The 19,232-nt window shown below is 43.5% G+C and overlaps 1 protein-coding gene across 1 annotated transcript in view; it reads left to right on the forward strand.

The window, feature by feature from the left end:
• LOC118367350 (serine/threonine-protein kinase 40) overlaps positions 1-14,434 on the forward strand; it is a 33,957-nt gene extending 19,523 nt beyond the window's left edge. The window contains exons 9-11 of the mRNA XM_035750714.2: positions 5,322-5,441; positions 5,627-5,711; positions 10,494-14,434. Coding sequence (XP_035606607.1) covers positions 5,322-5,441; positions 5,627-5,711; positions 10,494-10,715 — 427 coding nt within the window. The 3' untranslated portion in view covers positions 10,716-14,434. The remainder of the gene's footprint in view (positions 1-5,321; positions 5,442-5,626; positions 5,712-10,493) is intronic.
• Positions 14,435-19,232: the final 4,798 nt, after the last annotated feature.

The raw sequence follows: 19,232 nt of genomic DNA on the forward strand, positions 1-19,232 counted from the left end.
ATTGACTGTAGACCCTGCCACATTCCTCTTGTGTCTGAGCCGTTGAATTGAGATTCTACTTTGTCTCTACTGATGCTTAGCTTGTTTGATTGCCTTGCGGAGGGAACAGTTACACTGTTTGTTTGTATTCGGTCATGTTTCCGGTCACCTTGCCCTGATTAAAACCAGTGGTTCGAGCTTTCAGTTTCACGCGAATGCTGCCGTCAATCCACGGTTTCTGGTTTGGGAATGTTTTAATCGTTGCTATGGGAACGACATCTTCAATGCACGTTCTAATGAACTCGCTCACCGAATCAGCGTATTTGTCAATGTTGTTCTTTGACGCAATATGAAACATATCCCAGTCCATGTGATGGAAGCAGTCTTGGAGTGTGGAATCAGATTGTTCGGACCAGCGTTGAACAGACCTGTCTGTAGGCAGGGATCAACAAAATGGAGTCGTGGTCAGCTTTTCCGAAAGGAGAGCGGGGTAGGGCCTTATATGCGTCGCGGAAGTGAGAATAGCAATGATCCAAGGTTTTCCAGCCCTGGTTGCGCAATCGATATGCTGATAAAATTTAGGGAGTCTTGTTTTCAGATTAGCGTTGTTAAAATCCCCAGCTACAATGAATGCAGCCTCCGGATATATGGATTCCAGTTTGCAAAGAGTCAAATAAAGTTCGTTCAGAGCCATCGATGTGTCTGCTTGGGGGGGAATATATACGGCTGTGATTATAATCGAAGAGAATTCCCTTGGTAGATAATGCGGTCGACATTTGATTGTGAGGAATTCTAAATCAGGTGAACAGAAGGACTTGAGTTCCTGTATGTTGTTGTGGCCACACCACGTCACGTTAACCATGAAGCATACACCCCCACCCCTCTTACCAGAAAGATGTTTGTTTCTGTCGGTGCGATGCGTGGAGAAACCAGCTGGCTGCACTGACTCCGATAGCGTCTCTCCAGTGAGCCATGTTTCCGTGAAGCAAAAAACGTTAGTCTCTGTCCCTCTGGAATGCTACCCTTGCTCGGATTTCATCAACCTTGTTGTCAAGAGTTTGGACATTGGCGAGAAGAAAGCTAGGGAGTGGTGCACGATGTGCCCGTCTCCGGAGTCTGACCAGAAGACCGCTCCGTTTCCCCCTTTTACGAAGTCGTTTTTTTGGGTCGCTGGCTGGGATCCATTCCGTTGTCCTGGGTGAAAAGGCAGAACACAGGATCCGCTTCGCGAAAGTCATATTCTTGGTCGTACTGATGGTGAGTTGACACTGCTCTTATGTTTAGTAGTTCTTCTCGACTGTATGTAATGAAACCTAAGATGACCTGGGGTACGAATGTAAGAAATAACACGTAAAAAAACTAAAAACTGCATAGTTTCCTAGGAACGCGAAGCGGCCATCTCTGTCGGCGCCTGAAGTCATAACCTCTTATGGTGCGATCCCCGTACAGAGATCAACATCAGGGGAAATTTCAGAGTGACAAATAAAAATACAACGTAACATTAAACATTCTTGAAAATGCAAGTGTCTTACATCCTTCAAAAGATTAGGATCTTGGTAATCGAACTACGTTTTCCGATTTAAAATAGTTAATACAGAGAACAAACACCATGCTTTTGTTTGAGAAGAGCAATCAACAACAAATATTTTCCTCCATGACAGGGTAAAAATATGACTTGCATTCTGATATCTTGTTCTTATTTCTCTTCCTGAGGGTCCCAGTGATCAAATGAAGTGCGATTTTCTGTGATTAAATCTATTTTTATACCCTAAATCAAAACATTTTGAAACCTGTTTGTGCCATGAATTCCATCCCTATCATTTTTTTACGGAGCATTCGACGTAATTACACACGGTAAACAATCGTATATCTAGTCATGGTTGGTTTCAGTGCATTCCTCTGGATGTTTGCAACGCAACCAAACATCATTGGTTTCTTGCGGGGAGTATTGACCGAAGTGAACTGATTTGAAGACGACGAGCAATGACTACCTTGTGCACCACTTATTTTAGCAAAGCTTCGTTGATCGACTGTTTCTGCCCAATGACCACTGATCTTCTTTAAATCTAGCTGGGTAGGTAGCCAATGAGTTGAGGTAAACGCCAGTATGTAATAGTTTTGGGTTGGACCACCATTCCTTGTTTGTAAATGCACGCGTAACAAACTCCATTCTCACCTTGAATATCAGAGGAGTTGCTGTGACGCTTGTTACGCGCAGCAGTATTTCGGAAAGTTGTATTTTCAACGATTTCATTGAAGACATCATGGCGAATAAATCAGGAAATGCGAAGTCAAAGTAAAAGTGAGAATTTTGTTTGCGGAATCTTGGAGTGTTATAAATCAAACAGGAACTGAGGAGCTGTTTCTGCAAGGACAGGACGTACTTCTGGACAGGTAAGTGCTAATGCCATTTTATGATATGATATATATATATATATACTGCTCAAAAAAATAAAGGTAACACTAAAATAACACGTCCTCGATCTGAATGAATGAAATATTCCAATGAAATACTTTCTTTACATAGTTGAATGTGCTGTAAACAAAATCACGCAAAAATGATCAATGGAAATCAAATTTATCAACCCATGGAGGTCTGGATTTGGAGTCTCACTCAAAATTAGTGGAAAACCACACTACAGGCTGATCCAACTTTGATGTAATGTCCTTAAAACAAGTCAAAATGAGGCTAAGTAGTGTGTGGCCTCCACGTGCCTGTATGACCTCCCTACAACGCCTGGGCATGCTCCTGATGAAGTGGTGGATGGTCTCCTGAGGGATCTCCTCCCAGACCTGGACTAGAGCATCCGCCAACTCCTAGACAGTCTGTGGTGCAACGTGGCGTTGGTGGATGGAGCGAGACGTGATGTCCCAGATGTTCTCAATTGGATTCAGGTCTGGGGAACGGGCGGTCCATAGCATCAATGTCTTCCTCTTACAGGAACTGCTGACACTCCAGCCACATGAGGTCTAGCATTGTCTTGCATTAGGAGGAACACAGGGCCAACCGCACCAGCATATGGTCTCAAGGGTCTGAGGATCTTATCTCGGTACCTAATGGCAGTCAGGCTACCTCTGGTGAGCACATGGAGGGCTGTACGGCCCCCCAAAGAAATGCCACCCCACACCATGACTGACCCACCACCAAACCGGTCATGCTGGAGGATGTTGCATGCAGCAGAACGTTCTCCACGGCGTCTCCAGACTGTCACGTCTGTCACATGTGCTCAGTGTGAACCTGCTTTCATCTGTGAAGAGCACAGAGCGCCAGTGGAGAATTTGCCAATCTTGGTGTTCTCTGGCAAATGAAAAATGTCCTGCACGGTGTTGGGCTGTAAGCACAACCCCCACCTGTGGACGTCGGGCCCTCATACCACCCTCATGGAGTCTGTTTCTGACCGTTTGAGCAGACACATGCACATTTGTGGCCTGCTGGAGGTCATTTTGCAGGGCTCTGGCAGTGCTCCTCCTGCTCCTCCTTGCATAAAGGCAGAGGTAGCGGTCCTGCTGCTGGGTTGTTGCCCTCCTACGGCCTCCACGTCTCCTGATGTACTGGCCTGTCTCCTGGTAGCGCCTACATGCTCTGACAGACACAGCAAACCTTCTTGCCACAGCTCGCATTGATGTGCCATCCTGGATGAGCTGCACTACCTGAGCCACTTGTGTGGGTTGTAGACTCCACAAGAGCACCGCCAGCATTCAAAAGTGACCAAAACATCAGCCAGGAAGCATAGGAACTGAGAAGTGGTCTGTGGTCACCACCTGCAGAACCACTCCTATATCGCGGGTGTCTTGCTAATTGCCTATAATTTCCACCTGTTGTCTATTCCATTTGCACAAAAGCATGTGCAATTTATTGTCAGTGTTGCTTCCTAAGTGGACAGCTTGATTTCACAGAAGTGTGATTGACTTGGAGTTACATTGTGGTGTTTAAGTGTTCCCTTTATTTTTTTGAGCAGTGTATATTTTCCATGTCAGATATATATTTTTCCATTTTTTTTTTTTTATTCAAATGGAATGGAGTAGAACAGCAAACACATATGACCACTGTGCCTGCTACTCCTCCCCATTTCCATATGAAATAGCCATTTGGTGCTGTTCAGGGGAGGGCAGGCCCACAATGGCTGGAGTTGAATGGAACAGCACTTCACCTTAGTGACTGTTCCCTCTGCTCTATACAATACATATGTTTATTTTATGTGGTGATAGAAGGTTCATACAATACAAATATTTTTTTAATGTTTTCATTCACAGTGATTGCGACTCAGACTGGGAGCCTCCGGTGCCAAGCTGCCCGCTCTACCTCTGCCCCCTCTACTCCTGCCTCCAGTGGTGATCATATGCTACAGTTCATTACTGCAGGCATGACTGTGCCTCATGGCCAAAAGGGCACAGCATGGAGGTGTCGTTGGGTTCTGTGTCGCATGAACTGCACCACTTGTAAAGCAGAGGCAAACTGAACATCAGAAAGAGACTGGTATGGGACATGGCACAGGCAGCAAAATATTGTGTAGAGGACTTCCAAAGGGTGTACTTTTATTTATTTATTTTTTGCTTTTTGATATGTTTTGTTAGAATTGCTTTTTGATATGTTTTATATAGTTATTTGCACTGTTGTATGTAGTTATTTGCACGTGTGTGTGTATATAGGTCATTTCACCAATTTGGCCACTTGGGTACATTTGGGAAACTTGTGTGGGACACCTGGGTGACTTCATGCTTAATGTCATGTAGCTCACCCATTCCTGAAGTTATCAGTCTGAAACTTTGCACACCTACAGTTGCACTCTTGTGTTATCCATCAAAATGATCTCCAGCATCATATCTGACTGTGGCTATTCTAGTACATGTGAAAGATGGTGCTACAACAATAAAAAACAGAGTGTATGATCTTTCTTTTCCACCAGATCTACTGTTATATTCTCCTACATTCAATTAACATTTCCACAAACTTCAGAATGTTTCCATTCAAATGATACCAAGAATATGCACATCCTTGCCTCTGGGGCTGAGCTACAGGCGGTTAGATTAGGGTATGTCTTCAGGCAGAAATTGAGAACAAGTGATGCAGCCATTAGAGGTTAACTAATAGTAATGTATGCTGTTTAGCAGATGCTTTTATCCAAAGTGACTTAATCATGCATGCATTTTACATACAGGTGGTCCTGGGAATCGAACCCACTATCCTGGCTTTGCAAACGCTATGCTATACCAACTGAGCTACGGAGGACCGTGCTCTTATTGGTTCCTCCTATGTATTATGCAACAGTTTCTCCTTCTGGTTTTGATGGCCATAAATATAACTATTCCCCCTCTATCCTTTCCTCCCTCTCTCCCCTCAGGGACGGGCGTGTGTCGGAGAACACTGTGTGTCTTATACGGAAGCTGCTGGTGCTGGACCCCCAGCAGAGGCTGACCGCTGCTGAGGTCCTGGAGTCTCTCAGCGGCATTATTGCCTCATGGTGAGTCACGCCCCCTGGTGGACGGGGAGAGAACTGTAAATATTGCCAGTTGTGGTTTAAAAAGTGCATAACAACAATGTATTCTCATCTGGTTTGAGAATCATGTTTAACTTGGTGGCATTAATATAATCATCAGTCAACCCTTGCTGTGTCTATAAACTGCCTTTTGTGTGTGCGCTTTGCAGGCAGTCAGTATCCTCATTGACCGGACCTCTTCAGGTTGTACCGGACATTGATGACCAGGTCAGCCACCCAGAGCATCTCCAGGAGGTGAGATCCCTGTGGTCAACAGCCCCTTGATCCTCCTTTAGCATTAGCACATTGCTAATCCTCAGAACTTCAGCTCACCCAAAGCCTTCTGGGCAATAGAGCCAAATGCTCCTCTTACTGACTGGTGCCTTGGTGTTTGATCTCACTGCGCCACCATGAGGCTAGCACTTTCATTACATTTGAATCCAATCTTCTTAAATCTAAAGGTGTTGTAAGAAATACAGAAGTGTATATAGTATAGCTTGACATGCAGTGAGGGGGGGGGGGAGTATTTGATTTTGTACGTTTGTCCACTGACAAAGAAATGATCAGTCTAATTTTAATGTTAGGTTTATTTGAACAGTGAGAGACAGAATAACAACAAAAAAATCCAGAAAACCCATGTCAATTTTTATAAAATGTCCTAATCTCAGTTTGTTACCTGTATAAAAGACACCTGTCCACAGAAGCAATCAATCAATCAGATTCCAAACTTTCCACCATGGCCAAGACCAAAGAGCTCTCCAAGGATGTCAGGGACAAGATTGTAGACCTACACAAGGCTGGAGTGGGCTACAAGACCACCGCCAAGCAGCTTAGTGAGAAGGTGACAACAGTTGGTGTGATTATTTGCAAATGGAAGAAACACAATAACTCGGCCTGGGGCTCCATGCAAGATCTCACCCCGTGGAGTTGAGATGATCATGAGAACGGTGAGGAATCAGCCCAGAAATTCACGGGAGGATCTTGTCAATGATCTCAAGGCAGCTGGGACCATAGTCACCAAGAAAACAGTTGGTAACACACTACGCCGTTGATGACTGAAACCCTGCAGCGCCAGCAAGGTCCCCCTGCTCAAGGAAGCACATATACATGCCCGTTTGAAGTTTGCCAACATCTGAATGATTCAGAGGACAACTGGGTGAAGTGTTGTGGTCAGATGAGACCAAAATGGAGCTCTTTGGCATCAACTGAACTCGCCGTGTTTGGAGGAGGAGGAATGCTGCCTATGACCCCAAGAACACCATCCCCATTGTCAAACATGGAGGTGGAAACATTATGCTTTGGGGGTATTTTTCTGCTAAGGGGACAGGACAACTTCACCGCATCAAAGGGACGATGGACCGTCAAATCTTGGGTGAGAACCTCCTTCCCTCAGCCAGGGCATTGAAAATGAGTCGTGGTCAGGTATTCCAGCATGACAATGACTCAAAACACATGGCCAAGGCAACAAAGGAGTTGCTCAAGAAGAAGCACACGAAGTTCTCGGAGTGGCCTAGCCAGTCTCTAGACCTTAATCCCATAGAAAATCTGTGGAGGGAGCTGAAGGTTTGAGTTGCCAAACGTCAGCCTCAACCTTAATGCCTTGGAGAAGATCTGCAAAGAGGAGTGGGATAAAATCCCTCCTGAGATGTGTGCAAACCTGGTGACCAACTACAAGAAACGTCTGACCTCTGATTGCCAACAAGGGTTTTGCCACCAAGTACTAAGTCATGTTTTGCAGAGGGGTCAAATACTTATTTCCCTTCATTAAAATGCAAATCAATGTATAACATTTTTGACATGTGTTTTTTCTGGATTTTTTTTCTGTCTCACTTCTCAAATAAACCTACCATTAAAAGTATAGACTGATCATTTCTTTGTCAGTGGGCAAATGTACAAAATCAGCAGGAGAAAATACTTTTTTCCCTCACTGCACATTCTCAGTTATAAAGCTGTAGATTCAAATCAAATCCACATCAAATTTGATTTTGTCACATGCGCTGAATACAGCAGGTGTAGGTAGACCTTACAGTGAAACGCTTACTTACAAGCAATGCTAACCAACAATGCAGTTAAAGTAAATGATTAGAAATAAAATTAACAAATTAAAAGAGCAAAAGTAAAATAACAATAGCGAGGCCATATACAGGGGTACCGGTACAGAGTCAATGTGCTGGGGCACAGGTTAGTCGAGGTAATATGTACGTAGAGTTATTAAAGTGACTGCATAGATAATAACAGAGTAGCAGTATTGTAAAAAAATAAATAAATAAAAAATGGGGGGGGGACAGGCAATGCATATAGTCTGGGTAGCCATTTGATTAGATGTCCATGAGTCTTATGGGTTGGGGGGGGTAGAAGCTGTTTAGAAGCCTCTTGGACCTAGACTTGGCACTCTGGTACCGCTTGCCATGCGGCAGCAGAGAGAACAGTCTATGAACAGGGTGTCTAGAATTTGACCATTTTTAGGGCTTTCCTCTGACACCACCTGGTATAGAGGTCCTGGTTGGCAGGAAGCTTGTCCCCAATGATGTACTGGGCCATACGCACTACTCTGTAGTGCCTTGCGGTTGGAGGCAGTTGCCATGCCAGGCAGCGATGCTCTCGATGGTGCAGCTGTAGAACCTTTTGAGGATCTGAGGACCCATGCCAAATCTTTTCACTCTCCTGAGGGGGAATTGGATTTGTCGTGCCCTCATCATGACTGTCTGTGTGCTTGGACCCTTTAAAAAATACACGGCTCAAAAAAATAAAGGGAACACTAAAATAACACATCCTAGATCTGAATGAAATATTCTTATTAAATAATTTTTTCTTTACATTTTTGTGTGATTTTGCTGACAATCACACAAATTATCAATGGAAATCAAACTTTATCAGCCCATGGCTGTCTGGATTTGGAGTGACACTCAAAATTAAAGTGGAAAACCACACTACAGTGCCTGGGCATGCTCCTGATGAGGTGGCGAATGGTCTCCTGAGGGATCTCCTCCCAGACCTGGACTAAAGCATCCGCCAACACCTCGACAGTCTGGTGCATGGAGCGAGACATGATGTCCCAGATGTGCTCAATTGGATTCAGGTCTGGGGAATGGGCGGGCCAGTCCATAGCATCAATGCCTTCCTCTTGCAGGAACTGCTGACACACTCCAGACACATGAGGTCTAGCAAACCGGTCATGCTGGAGGATGTTGTAGGCAGCCGAACATTCTCCACGGCATCTCCAGACTCTGTCACGTGCTCAGTGTGAACCTGCTTTCATCTGTGAAGAGCACAGGGCACCAGTGGCGAATTTGCCAATCTTGGTGTTCTCTGGCAATTGCCAACTGTCCTGCACGATGTTGGGCTCTAAGCACAACCCCCACCTGTGGACGTCGGGCCCTCATACCACCCTCATGGAGTCTGTTTCTGACCGTTTGAGCAGACGCATGCACATTTGTGACCTGCTGGAGGTCATTTTGCAGGGCTCTGGCAGTGCTCCTCCTTGCACAAAGGCGGAGGTAGCGGTCCTGCTGCTGTGTTGTTGCCCTCCTACGGCCTCCTCCACATCTCCTGATGTACTGGCCTGGCTCCTGGTAGTGCCTCCATGATCTGACACACAGCAAACCTTCTTGCCACAGCTCGTATTGATGTTCCATCCTGGATGAGCTGCACTACCTGAGCCACTTGTGTGGGTTGTAGACTCCGTCTCTTGCTACCACTAGAGTGAAAGCACCGCCAGCTTTCAAAAGTGACAAACATCAGCCAGGAAGCATAGGAACTGAGAAGTGGTCTGTGGTCACCACCTGCTGAACCACTCCTTTATCGGGGGTGTCTTGCTAATTGCCTATCATTTCCACCTGTTGTCTATTCCATTTGCACAACAGCATGTGACATTTCCACCATTTGCAAATAAATTCATTAAAAATCCAATGTGATTTCCTGGATTTGTTTTTCTCCTCATTTCGTCTGTCATAGTTGAAGTGTACCTATGGTGAAAATGACAGGTTTATCTTAAGTGGGAGAACTTGCACAATTGTTGGCTGACTAAATAATTGTTTTGCCCCACTGTAGTTCTATAACAGTTTGGGTCTACAGTGTCACCCCCTTTTGAAGAGGGGGGTGACCTCGGCAGCTTTCCAATTTTTAGGTATCTCGGACAATACGAAAGAGGTTGAACTGGCTGGTAATAGGGGTTGCAACAATGGCTGTGGATAATTTTGAGGGTCCAGATTGTCTAGCCCAGCTGATTTGTACAGGTCCAAGTTTTGCAGCTCTTTCAGAACATCTGCTATTTGGGTGAAGGAGAAGCTGGGGAGGCTTGGGCAAGTTGCAGTGATGGGTGTGGGGCTGTTGGCCGGGTTTGTGGTAGCCAGGAGTAAAGCATGGCCAGCCGTAGAGATGCTTCTTGAAATTCTCGACTGTCGTGGATTTATTGGTGGTGACAGTGTTACCTAGTCTCTGCAGTGGGTGGCTGGGCGGAGCTGCTCTTATTCTCCATGGACTTTAGTGTCCGAAAACTTTTGAGTTAGAGCTACAGGATGCAAATTGTTGGCGTGTTGATGTGGAAGCTCTCAACCTGCTCTGCTACAGCCCCGTCGATGAGCTTGGTGGCGTAGGTTCATCAGCTCGGTTTTGACAAGGATGCTGATCTCTTGATCATTAACCTTGGCTCTCTAACTTGTGTTCCTTGTGTAACAGTATCTCTGTGTAACAGCAGGGTCGTGTTCAGGAGGCACCAAATGGAAAACGAACGAACTGGGAAGGGACTATGTGGACTTGGTAGACCTGGTCCAATAAGAAACCCAGTTTTCTGTTGCAAAATGTTTCAAGAAGTTTTCCATGATGTGCCCTAATGCAGGGGTCTTCAAACCTTTCCTCAGGGACCTCTAGACGTTCCATGTATTTGAGCTATACCAGATCTAGTACACTTGAGTCAACTAATCAATAACAAAATTGTAAACTGTCTGGGGGTCACTGAGAAGTGGTTTGAAAATCAATGCCCTGATGAACACGACCCAGTGTGTAACTAACTAATAAGCATCTCTGTCTCTATCCCAGGTGAAAATGACAGAGGAGTCGTCGCAGTACGAGTTTGAGAACTACATGCGCCAGCAGCTGCTTCTGGCCGAGGAGAAGAACACTAGTCACGAGGCCAAGGCCAGCTTCCTCACCAAGCGCCAGTTCGGCGCCATCCCGCCTGTGCGGCGCCTGGGCCACGATGCCACACCCGTCAGCCCTCTGGATGCCGCCATCCTGGCCCAGCGCTTTCTCCGGAAGTAGCCCCTTCATTCATCGCCTTGACAAGTGGCGTGAGGGACACAAGGGTGGGGTCGGGAAGGTACCCTAAAACTGAGAATATCTGTGGGAGCTTAGCCCCAGCTCGACCCTCCCTTGGGTAGAGAGGCCCCTAGCTGTGGTAAGTTAGGTGGTGTGGGAACAGATGTGGGGAGGGGGCACCAGAACTGATCACTCACCTGACAACCTCTCATAGTTTTCACACGTCAAGTCTGGGTGTTGGCAGTGTCCACGGGAATGGCAAGGCTGGAGGATCTGAACCAAAGGCTCCCACTGATCTTGAACACACGGTTCTCTCAGCCAGCAATGGGCACATATGGAGTCTTGCAGGCCAGGGGGATACCAGACACGGTTGTATGTGTGTTTGGACATGGAAAGCTTCCCCATTGTTTCCATCTGCTGAGACCTGGCCATCGCCCTCCTACCTACCCCATTTCTTCTTGAAAACCCTGAGCAATACAGGGCCAAAAGAATCATGTAGCAACCTTCCTCTAACCTCCCTCCCTCAACTCTCCAAACTGGGATCACTTGATCATGGACATCACTCACGTGCCCACCCGCTCCACTCTTTAGTTTCCTCATAACCAAAATGATCTGGACTAGTCCTGTCTCTAAACTACGACTTCAAATCTACCTCTCGCAATCTTTTTTATCATCTTTTTTTTAGTCCATTTTTCACTATGTCCATCATTCTCAAAAAACAAGGAATTGTTGGTAGTGTTGTCACCGTAGACAGAAAGGATTACTATGTTTTGGCGCGTAAAGGTTTGGAATGTGGAATATGAATAAGCTTTTTTCTTTATGAATAATAAGTAGCATTTTACCCATCTTACATTGAAGATGCTAACTATCAAAGGGTGGCCAAATCGCCTACTTCTGTCTACGTCTAGCCGATTGCTTTGCTTTCTTGCTTTCGCTCACCCCCTGTGGAACTTTTTTTTTTTTTCCATTTAGACATCTAGTGTCAAATACCTGGAGGTTGTGACGCTGGATGGGGGATGTTTTATTAGATGTTTAAGGTTGATCCTCTCTCGTTATTGCTGTTCTAATTGGCATCTTTGATTATTAATCATGACGTGGATGCTATAATTGTCTGGGGGGTGAAAAATCATGTAGAGTCTTAACGGATTGTTAGCCAAGGAAATGATACCTCCCCCTCGTTCACCACTGAACAACTTCCAGATAGTCAACTTCCCATTTATCCTGTGTGACATCATCATTGTGGGACAAGTATTGGGCATGAATGTGAATGATTGGTAATGCCAGTGATTGTCATTGTGTAGATAAGTGTGATTTTGGGCCAGGGGGCTGTATTGGACAAAGCCATGTCCTTTTCAGTGGTAGGTGTCGACTAGAGCCACGTTATTTAAGCCCAGTGAGTCAGTGCACACCCTTAAACTAGCCATCCTCTCAATCTCTTTATCTTGCCTGCCTCAGTTGCTTGCACACACTGAGAATATATAGGCTTTTCTAAGACTGTCTGGACTGAATGTGTCCTCTATGAAAGATGGGCATCCCTCATGTTGGCACTGTCTTAGTCGTGAATCCTCTATTGCGTAGCGATGTCTTAAGTTTAAAATCAAACAAAACTGTAATGATCACAGTAGCTCTCAAGCCCTTTTAGCTGTTTGTAAGTGATATTGTAGTAGCTGATCATGAAAGACTTACTATGATGTTGATAATGATAATTGAATAGATAGTGTGATATTTTAGAGAAACTCAACAATGAGGTTGCGTCTCCATCACTCGGTCATGCCATCGTTATGCACTTTCTCAAGCCTCCCTCTGCTGGCGGTGCCATAGTGGTGCCAAACGTCATGATCAATCCAATCATTCTCCACAGAGGCTAACGGCTGTTTCGTCTAAATTAAACCAGTGTCCTGGAAATACAATGGCATTGCCTAAAGTAGGTAGATATTTAGTAGGAAACAACTTTGCTGTCAAATTTACTTTAGGCAGATGGCAATGTCATAAGTTAGCAAAGTTTGTCCAAAAAAGCTATCTATGTTGCTAAGCTACTAACTTGTGAACGATATTAGGCATCTGTTCACATAGGCTTGCTCATCTTTATGGGTATCCGCATTGCTTAGACCTTCACCCGATTTTTTTTTATATCCAAATTGATCACATGATTAGAAACTCGAGTCAGTTTCCTCTTATTTCTTTGTATAGTCTTTTTCCTCAATTTCATGTTTGTTGATTTTGTTATTTATTCACTGTCCATTTTCAGGCATCAAATCTCTGCCATTTAGCTTTAAGCAAGAAGTCTTCTGGTTCCATTTGTTTCTCCAAACATTCAAACTTGAGCCACCATTGCAGTTTTTTTCTCTCTAAAGGTCTTTTTTTTATTTATTTTTACCATTGCCACACTTGTGGTCAATTTAAGCTACACTACTAATAATGAGACTGACTGCATAATAGTTCTATTTTTTACACAGAAAATCGCACATTATAATGATTTATGGTAGTGATGTTTATTAGCCTGGTCACAGTTCTGTTTGTGCTGTCTTGCCAACTGTTGCCTTGACAGTGACAAACAGATCTGGGACCAGGCCAACTGTTTATTGCCCCATACCAGACTATTGGTCAGTATGTAAATATAATACCATCATGGCAGCGACAACACCAGTAGAGCTTCCATCTAGTGGAACGAATCCAGCTCTGATCAGGGGTACATTCAGTGAGGTGAAATGTTGCAGATAGGAATGTGTTGAATAGAACTGACAAGATTTCCTGTCATGTTGAATTCAGAATCCTATCTTAATTTCTATCTGAAAGTTTTGTAACATTGCACACTCCTGAACAGCCCGCTGTAACACAAATTATATATAGACATGAGTTAGAGGCAGTACTAGCCACCCCATTTGAATGAAAAAATATTTAAATTAGATTTTGAGGAATGTACGCCCCCCCCCCCCACCTCAATGTGAATTTCTGGGTATCAAAGCAGTATTGTAGTTGATAGTGTCAGTAGTTCATGAGAAAAAATGTATTTTGTGAACACTACAGCCCTTGCTGAAGTTGAAGGTAAATTTCTCATCCCATCTTACTTGAGGGTGACCATAACCCCACTATTGGATATAAATATGTAGGTTTATTGGATAAGACCCTTATAGTAATGTATTATCTGTAGCATTATCAAGATAGTGTTCACATTTAGCTGTTGGAATTGTCCCATTTGTCTATGAATGTTGTCTCCTTCAGACAGTCTGTGGACTGAAAGCACCATACGAAGCATGATGTTGAGCTCTTTGCATGATTTTTTTTTTACTTGCAAGGTGGTCCCACAATATAATTCCCTGTAATCCACCAACTGAGAAGAATTGGGAATTTGAGTCTTAAGGAAAAACCTAATGTTTTTCATAATACAACCGATTTTCATTTACTGAACATTCAACATAATTTTTCATTTTTACCATAATTCTAAAATGGAGGAAATGTCTGTCAGTTTAATGATGTATTTGATTTGCTGAATATTTGAACTGGAAAATAGATAATGGTGTATGATATGTGGTGGTAGAAATGGTTGAAAACCAGCAGGATTTGTTGTAAGCTGCTTGGTTGGATATGGGCATCTAATACAAAAACCTGGCTAATTGTACAGAGATGGAAGAAAATTTAAAAGTTTGTATAAAATACGTTATTTTTGTACTTCATCAAATCTCTACATGCATGTCAGCAATAAACTTTGATATGGAAAAATTCTCTATATTCCTACTCTTTATTTCATGTGATACTTTGAATGTTGACAATACTTCCTATTTCCAGTAGGTGGAGTACTGTGTCAAAGAATAGAAATGCATTTGCTATATGTATAACCAAGAACACCAGATATTCTGTAGTACTGATAATGACCCAAAGTGTTGAATCCTATATCAATGAAACACTATGTATTCAGTTCACAAAATGGAAAGGAATGGTTATCTTCCTATAGTTTCTACTCTCTTGGGTCTGTCTCATGCCATTACAGAATGTGTATAGACTCCCTGCAGCGAGTGATTGTGTCTTAAATACTCAATTGAAATGTTGTGGGGTTTTCTTTTCTCTCTGAGGGAGTACTGGACCATGGGCCAAGGTAGATCTGCTCCAACAGGAAGGCCCCTGCTGATTCCCCCTGCACTGCGGTCATGTGCCCCTACGCCGCTGCCTCACCTCAGCCTTTTAAACCCACACCCCCTGTTCTAGTGGGGGGATTCATTTCTTAACACGTCTTTGCATTTGCTAACAAACACACGCTCCTGATTGGTCCTGTAACATGGATTCCTGTGAGATAATTTAGAGTTCTGGATGTGCCTTTTTTTAAATTTCATTATTCATATTGCTGGCTGAGCTGGAAGATATTGGTCTCACGGAACAGGGCACAAGCTGTGGCTAAAGATTGTTACTGCCTTATGTCCCCCCTGAGATGACGAGGACTCTAAAGTAAAGTGTTAATACAGTGATTGGATAGCTATTTCGTATGTACATTCAGGACCTGAAAAACAAGAACTCTGCCATGATGCTGCTTTGTTTATAACTTTCTCTGACCAGAGGTCACCAAACACCGCATCACTTAGTGACATAGCGGTCTCTGTAACGGCACAAATGTGTGGACGGACAAGGGGTTTGACACGCTACAGCGCTTTTGACCATCCCTCAGAGACTCCTACAACTAGAGTATTTCATGGTTGGCTGGGCCTTGGCCACTGGAGGCCTGGCTCGCTTGGCTGTACCCCACCCTTTCATCCTCAGCTGGGGGAGAAGAGTGGTCTCCATGAGGGTCGCCTCCAACCATGTTACTAGAATGGTCATCCCCATTCAAGCAGACATTCTGAGTGTCCAGCCAAATTGATGCTGCATGAAGATCTTTTTTTCCCCCCTCAGTCATAGAAATTCTAGAAACAGCTGGAGGTTGAGGGTCCATCTAGAATTCCTGTGTGTTTCAAGTTGGGATGCTTCATTAAAGGCAAACACCATGGGCTGTGATGTCTACTTTATTACATTGGAGCATTACATAGTTTTGAATTGAGAAAGCAGGACATTTTCTCAATCTGGCCACTGAGGACATTGAGAGTGCGCTAGATCCCCACATGTGTGTGTTGTACACTTTAATGTTTCACTATGCAGATATGTTTAAAGTGTGCGTGTGTTTCAGCTGTGTGTCCTGTTGGGCTGACACGTTCTCTGGCAGGCTCCGAACAAAAGACAACACTGCACTTTGGCTTCACCATTGTCATGTCCCGATTCGCTCATAAGGGTTTGTCTTTCATGCAACTCCATGTCAACAAAGAGTATCTCATTTTGCAGAGTCTAACAAAAAAAAAGATGCCACAACTGATCATGTTGACGTCTATTGTAAACACTTCAGTGTCCAAGGTTGGAAATAAACGTTCAAATAGTTGAGATTGGGTTCCTACCCTTCAGTTATTGTTCAAACAACCATCCATCTAGTTTGATATATGGGTGTAATTTTTGTTGTCCCACTCTAGTAAATACAGGAAATAAACCCAAAGATCTAAGAATGGATTAAGATGCAATAAACTGAAGGATTCATTGACCACAGGGTAATTTGGTTGTACAGTCACTGCCGTGACTATGTACATCTTTATTTTAATTTGTTTGGTGATGCAGTTTATAGCCACGGAATTCCTGTTGACTTTAGTTGATTTAATCAGATGGACACAGATCAAGTCATCGCTGCTGAACTTGATACGACTAACGGAGTTCTGAATTCCACGTTAATTAAGACTTATAAATCCAGCTGGGTCTCTCGTCCAAACCACAAGGGATTATTTCTGTCCCCACATTAAAGGGGACAGACAAATCCAACGATGGTTACTGACTTTGACACAGTTGTAAAGCTGGTGCTAGCTAAAATGAATACTTTTTGTGGCATTGGAGTCAGTTATGCGATGTACACATGGGGAGTGTCCATTCTAAATGGATTAAGACAACTGCACAGGCCCATGTTCAGAACACATCACTGCTCTCGGTGAAAGACTTGTTCTGCACAAGACATGGCAATTAGGAGTGAAACATTTTTGACATGTAAAGGTGTGATTTTCATTGCCTGGCTACCCAAACTCTTTACTCCGGCCACACCAAGCTAGTTTCTTCTCTGCAATGAGTCTGGATCTGAGTACCTCCCCGACAATTTCTAAAACGCAAACGCAACATTCTGATTGATCCCAGAACCATTGGGTTCGGCCAGAGCCAGAACATACAGTTGAAGTCAGAAGATTACATACACCTTAGCCAAATACATTTAAACTCAGTTTTTCACAATTCCTGACATTTATTCCTAGTAAAAATTCCCTGTCTTAGGTCAGTCAGGATCAGCACTTTATTTTAAGAATGTGGAAAGTTAGAATAATGGTATAATAATGGTGATAATGGTATCACATTCCCAGTGGGTCAGCAGTTTACATACATTCAATTCATTTTTGGTAGCATTGCCTTTAAATTGTTTAACTTGGGTCAAACGTTTCGGGTAGCCTTCCACAAGCTTCCCACAATAAGTTGAGTGAATTTTGGCCCATTCCTCTTGACAGCTGGTGTGACTGAGTCAGGTTTGTAGGCCTCCTTCCTCGCACACGCTTTTTCAGTTCTGCCAACACATTTTTCATGGGATTGAGGTCAGGGCTTTGTGATGGCCTCTCCAATACCTTGACCTTGTTGTCCTTAAACCATTTTGCCACAACTTTGGAAGTATGATTGGGGCCATTGTCCATTTGGAAGACCCACTTGCGACCAAGCTTTAACTTCCTGACTGATGTCTTGAGATCTTGCTTCAATATATCTACATACCTTTCCTCTTCCCTCATGATGCCATCTATTTTGTGAAGTGCACCAGTCCCTCCTGCAGCAAAGCACCCCCACAACATAATGCTGCCACCCCCTTTTTCCACGGTTGGGATGGTGTTCTTCGGCTTGCAAGCCTCCGCCTTTTCCCTCCAAACATAACAATGGTCATTATGGCCAAACAGTTCTATTTTTGTTTCATCAGACCAGAGGACATTTCTCCAAAAATAACAATCTTTGTCCCCATGTGCAGTTGCTAACCGCAGTCTGGCTTTTCTATGGCGGTTTGGGAGCAGTGGCTTCTTCCTTGCTGACTGGCCTTTCAGGTTATGTCGATATAATACTCGTTTTACTGTGGATATAGATACTTTTGTACATGTTTCCTCCAGTATCTTCACAATGTCCTTTGCTGTTGTTCTGGGATTGATTGGCACTTTTCGCACCAAAGTATGTTCATCTCTAGAAGACAGAAAGCGTCACCTTCCTGAGTGTGATGACAGCTGCGTGGTCCCATGGTGTTTATACTTGCGTATTATGTTTGTACAGATGAACGTGGTACCTTCAGGCGTTTGGAAATTGCTCCCAAGGATGAACCAAACTTGTGGAGGTCTACAATTTGTTTTCTGAGGTCTTGGTTGATTTCTTCTGATTTTCCCATGATGTCAAACAGGCAGTGAGTTTGAAGGTAGGCCTTGAAATACATCCACAGGTACTAAACTTGTGACGCACTGTAATTATGATACAGTGAATTTTAAGTGAAATAATCTCTCTGTAAACAATTGTTGGAAAATTGCTTGTGTCATGCACAAAGTAGATGGCCTAACCAACTATCCAAAACTAAAGTTTGTTTACAAGAAATTTGTGGTGTGGTTGAAAAACAAGTCTTAATGACTCCAACCTAAGTGTATGTAAACTTCTGACTTCAACTGTACGTGGGTAAAGCATAATTTTTCAAAAAAATGTGCCATTGGCTTTGATACCCTAAATGGTTAGAGATGATCCAATCGCTGATTACTTTGTTTTGTACAACACCCCTCATTTTGATGTCACACCAAACAACTTCAACAATGGCAGTCTCAGACTGAAGTGTGAAGCAAACATCGAGAAGAGGAAGAATTCAGTCATCAATTTGAGTCATCAGGCAATGGTTTTGAAGGTGAATTCCTAGGATTTTACATGATCAGTTTCAAGAGTACATTTTTTACCTATTCCACCACTGATTATAACTGTCTCAATAACTGTGTAATTTACATAATGTGATACAACAACATTTTAACCTCTCTAGGGTACGTGGGACGGTAGCGTCCCACCTCGTCAACAGCCAGTGAAACTGCAGGGCGCTAAATTCAAAACAGAAATCGCATAATTTAAATCCCTCAAACATACATGTATTTTACACCATTTTAAAGATACATTTGTTGAAATCCAGCCACTGTGTCTGATTTCAAAAAGACTTTACGACGAAAGCAAACCAAACGATTATGTTAGGTCAGAGCCAAGTCACAGAAAAACACAGCCATTTTTCCAGCCAAAGAGAGGAGTCACAAAAAGCAGAAATATAGATAAAATTAATCACTAACCTTTGATCTTCATCAGATGACACTCATAGGACTTCATGTTACACAATACATCTATGTTTTGTTCGGTAAAGTTCATATTTATATCCCAAAATCAGAGTTTTTATTGGTGCGTTATGTTCAGTAGTTCTAAAACATCTGGTGA

This window comes from Oncorhynchus keta, chromosome 34 (assembly GCF_023373465.1).
Source record: "Oncorhynchus keta strain PuntledgeMale-10-30-2019 chromosome 34, Oket_V2, whole genome shotgun sequence".
NCBI classification, from domain to species: domain Eukaryota; kingdom Metazoa; phylum Chordata; class Actinopteri; order Salmoniformes; family Salmonidae; genus Oncorhynchus; species Oncorhynchus keta.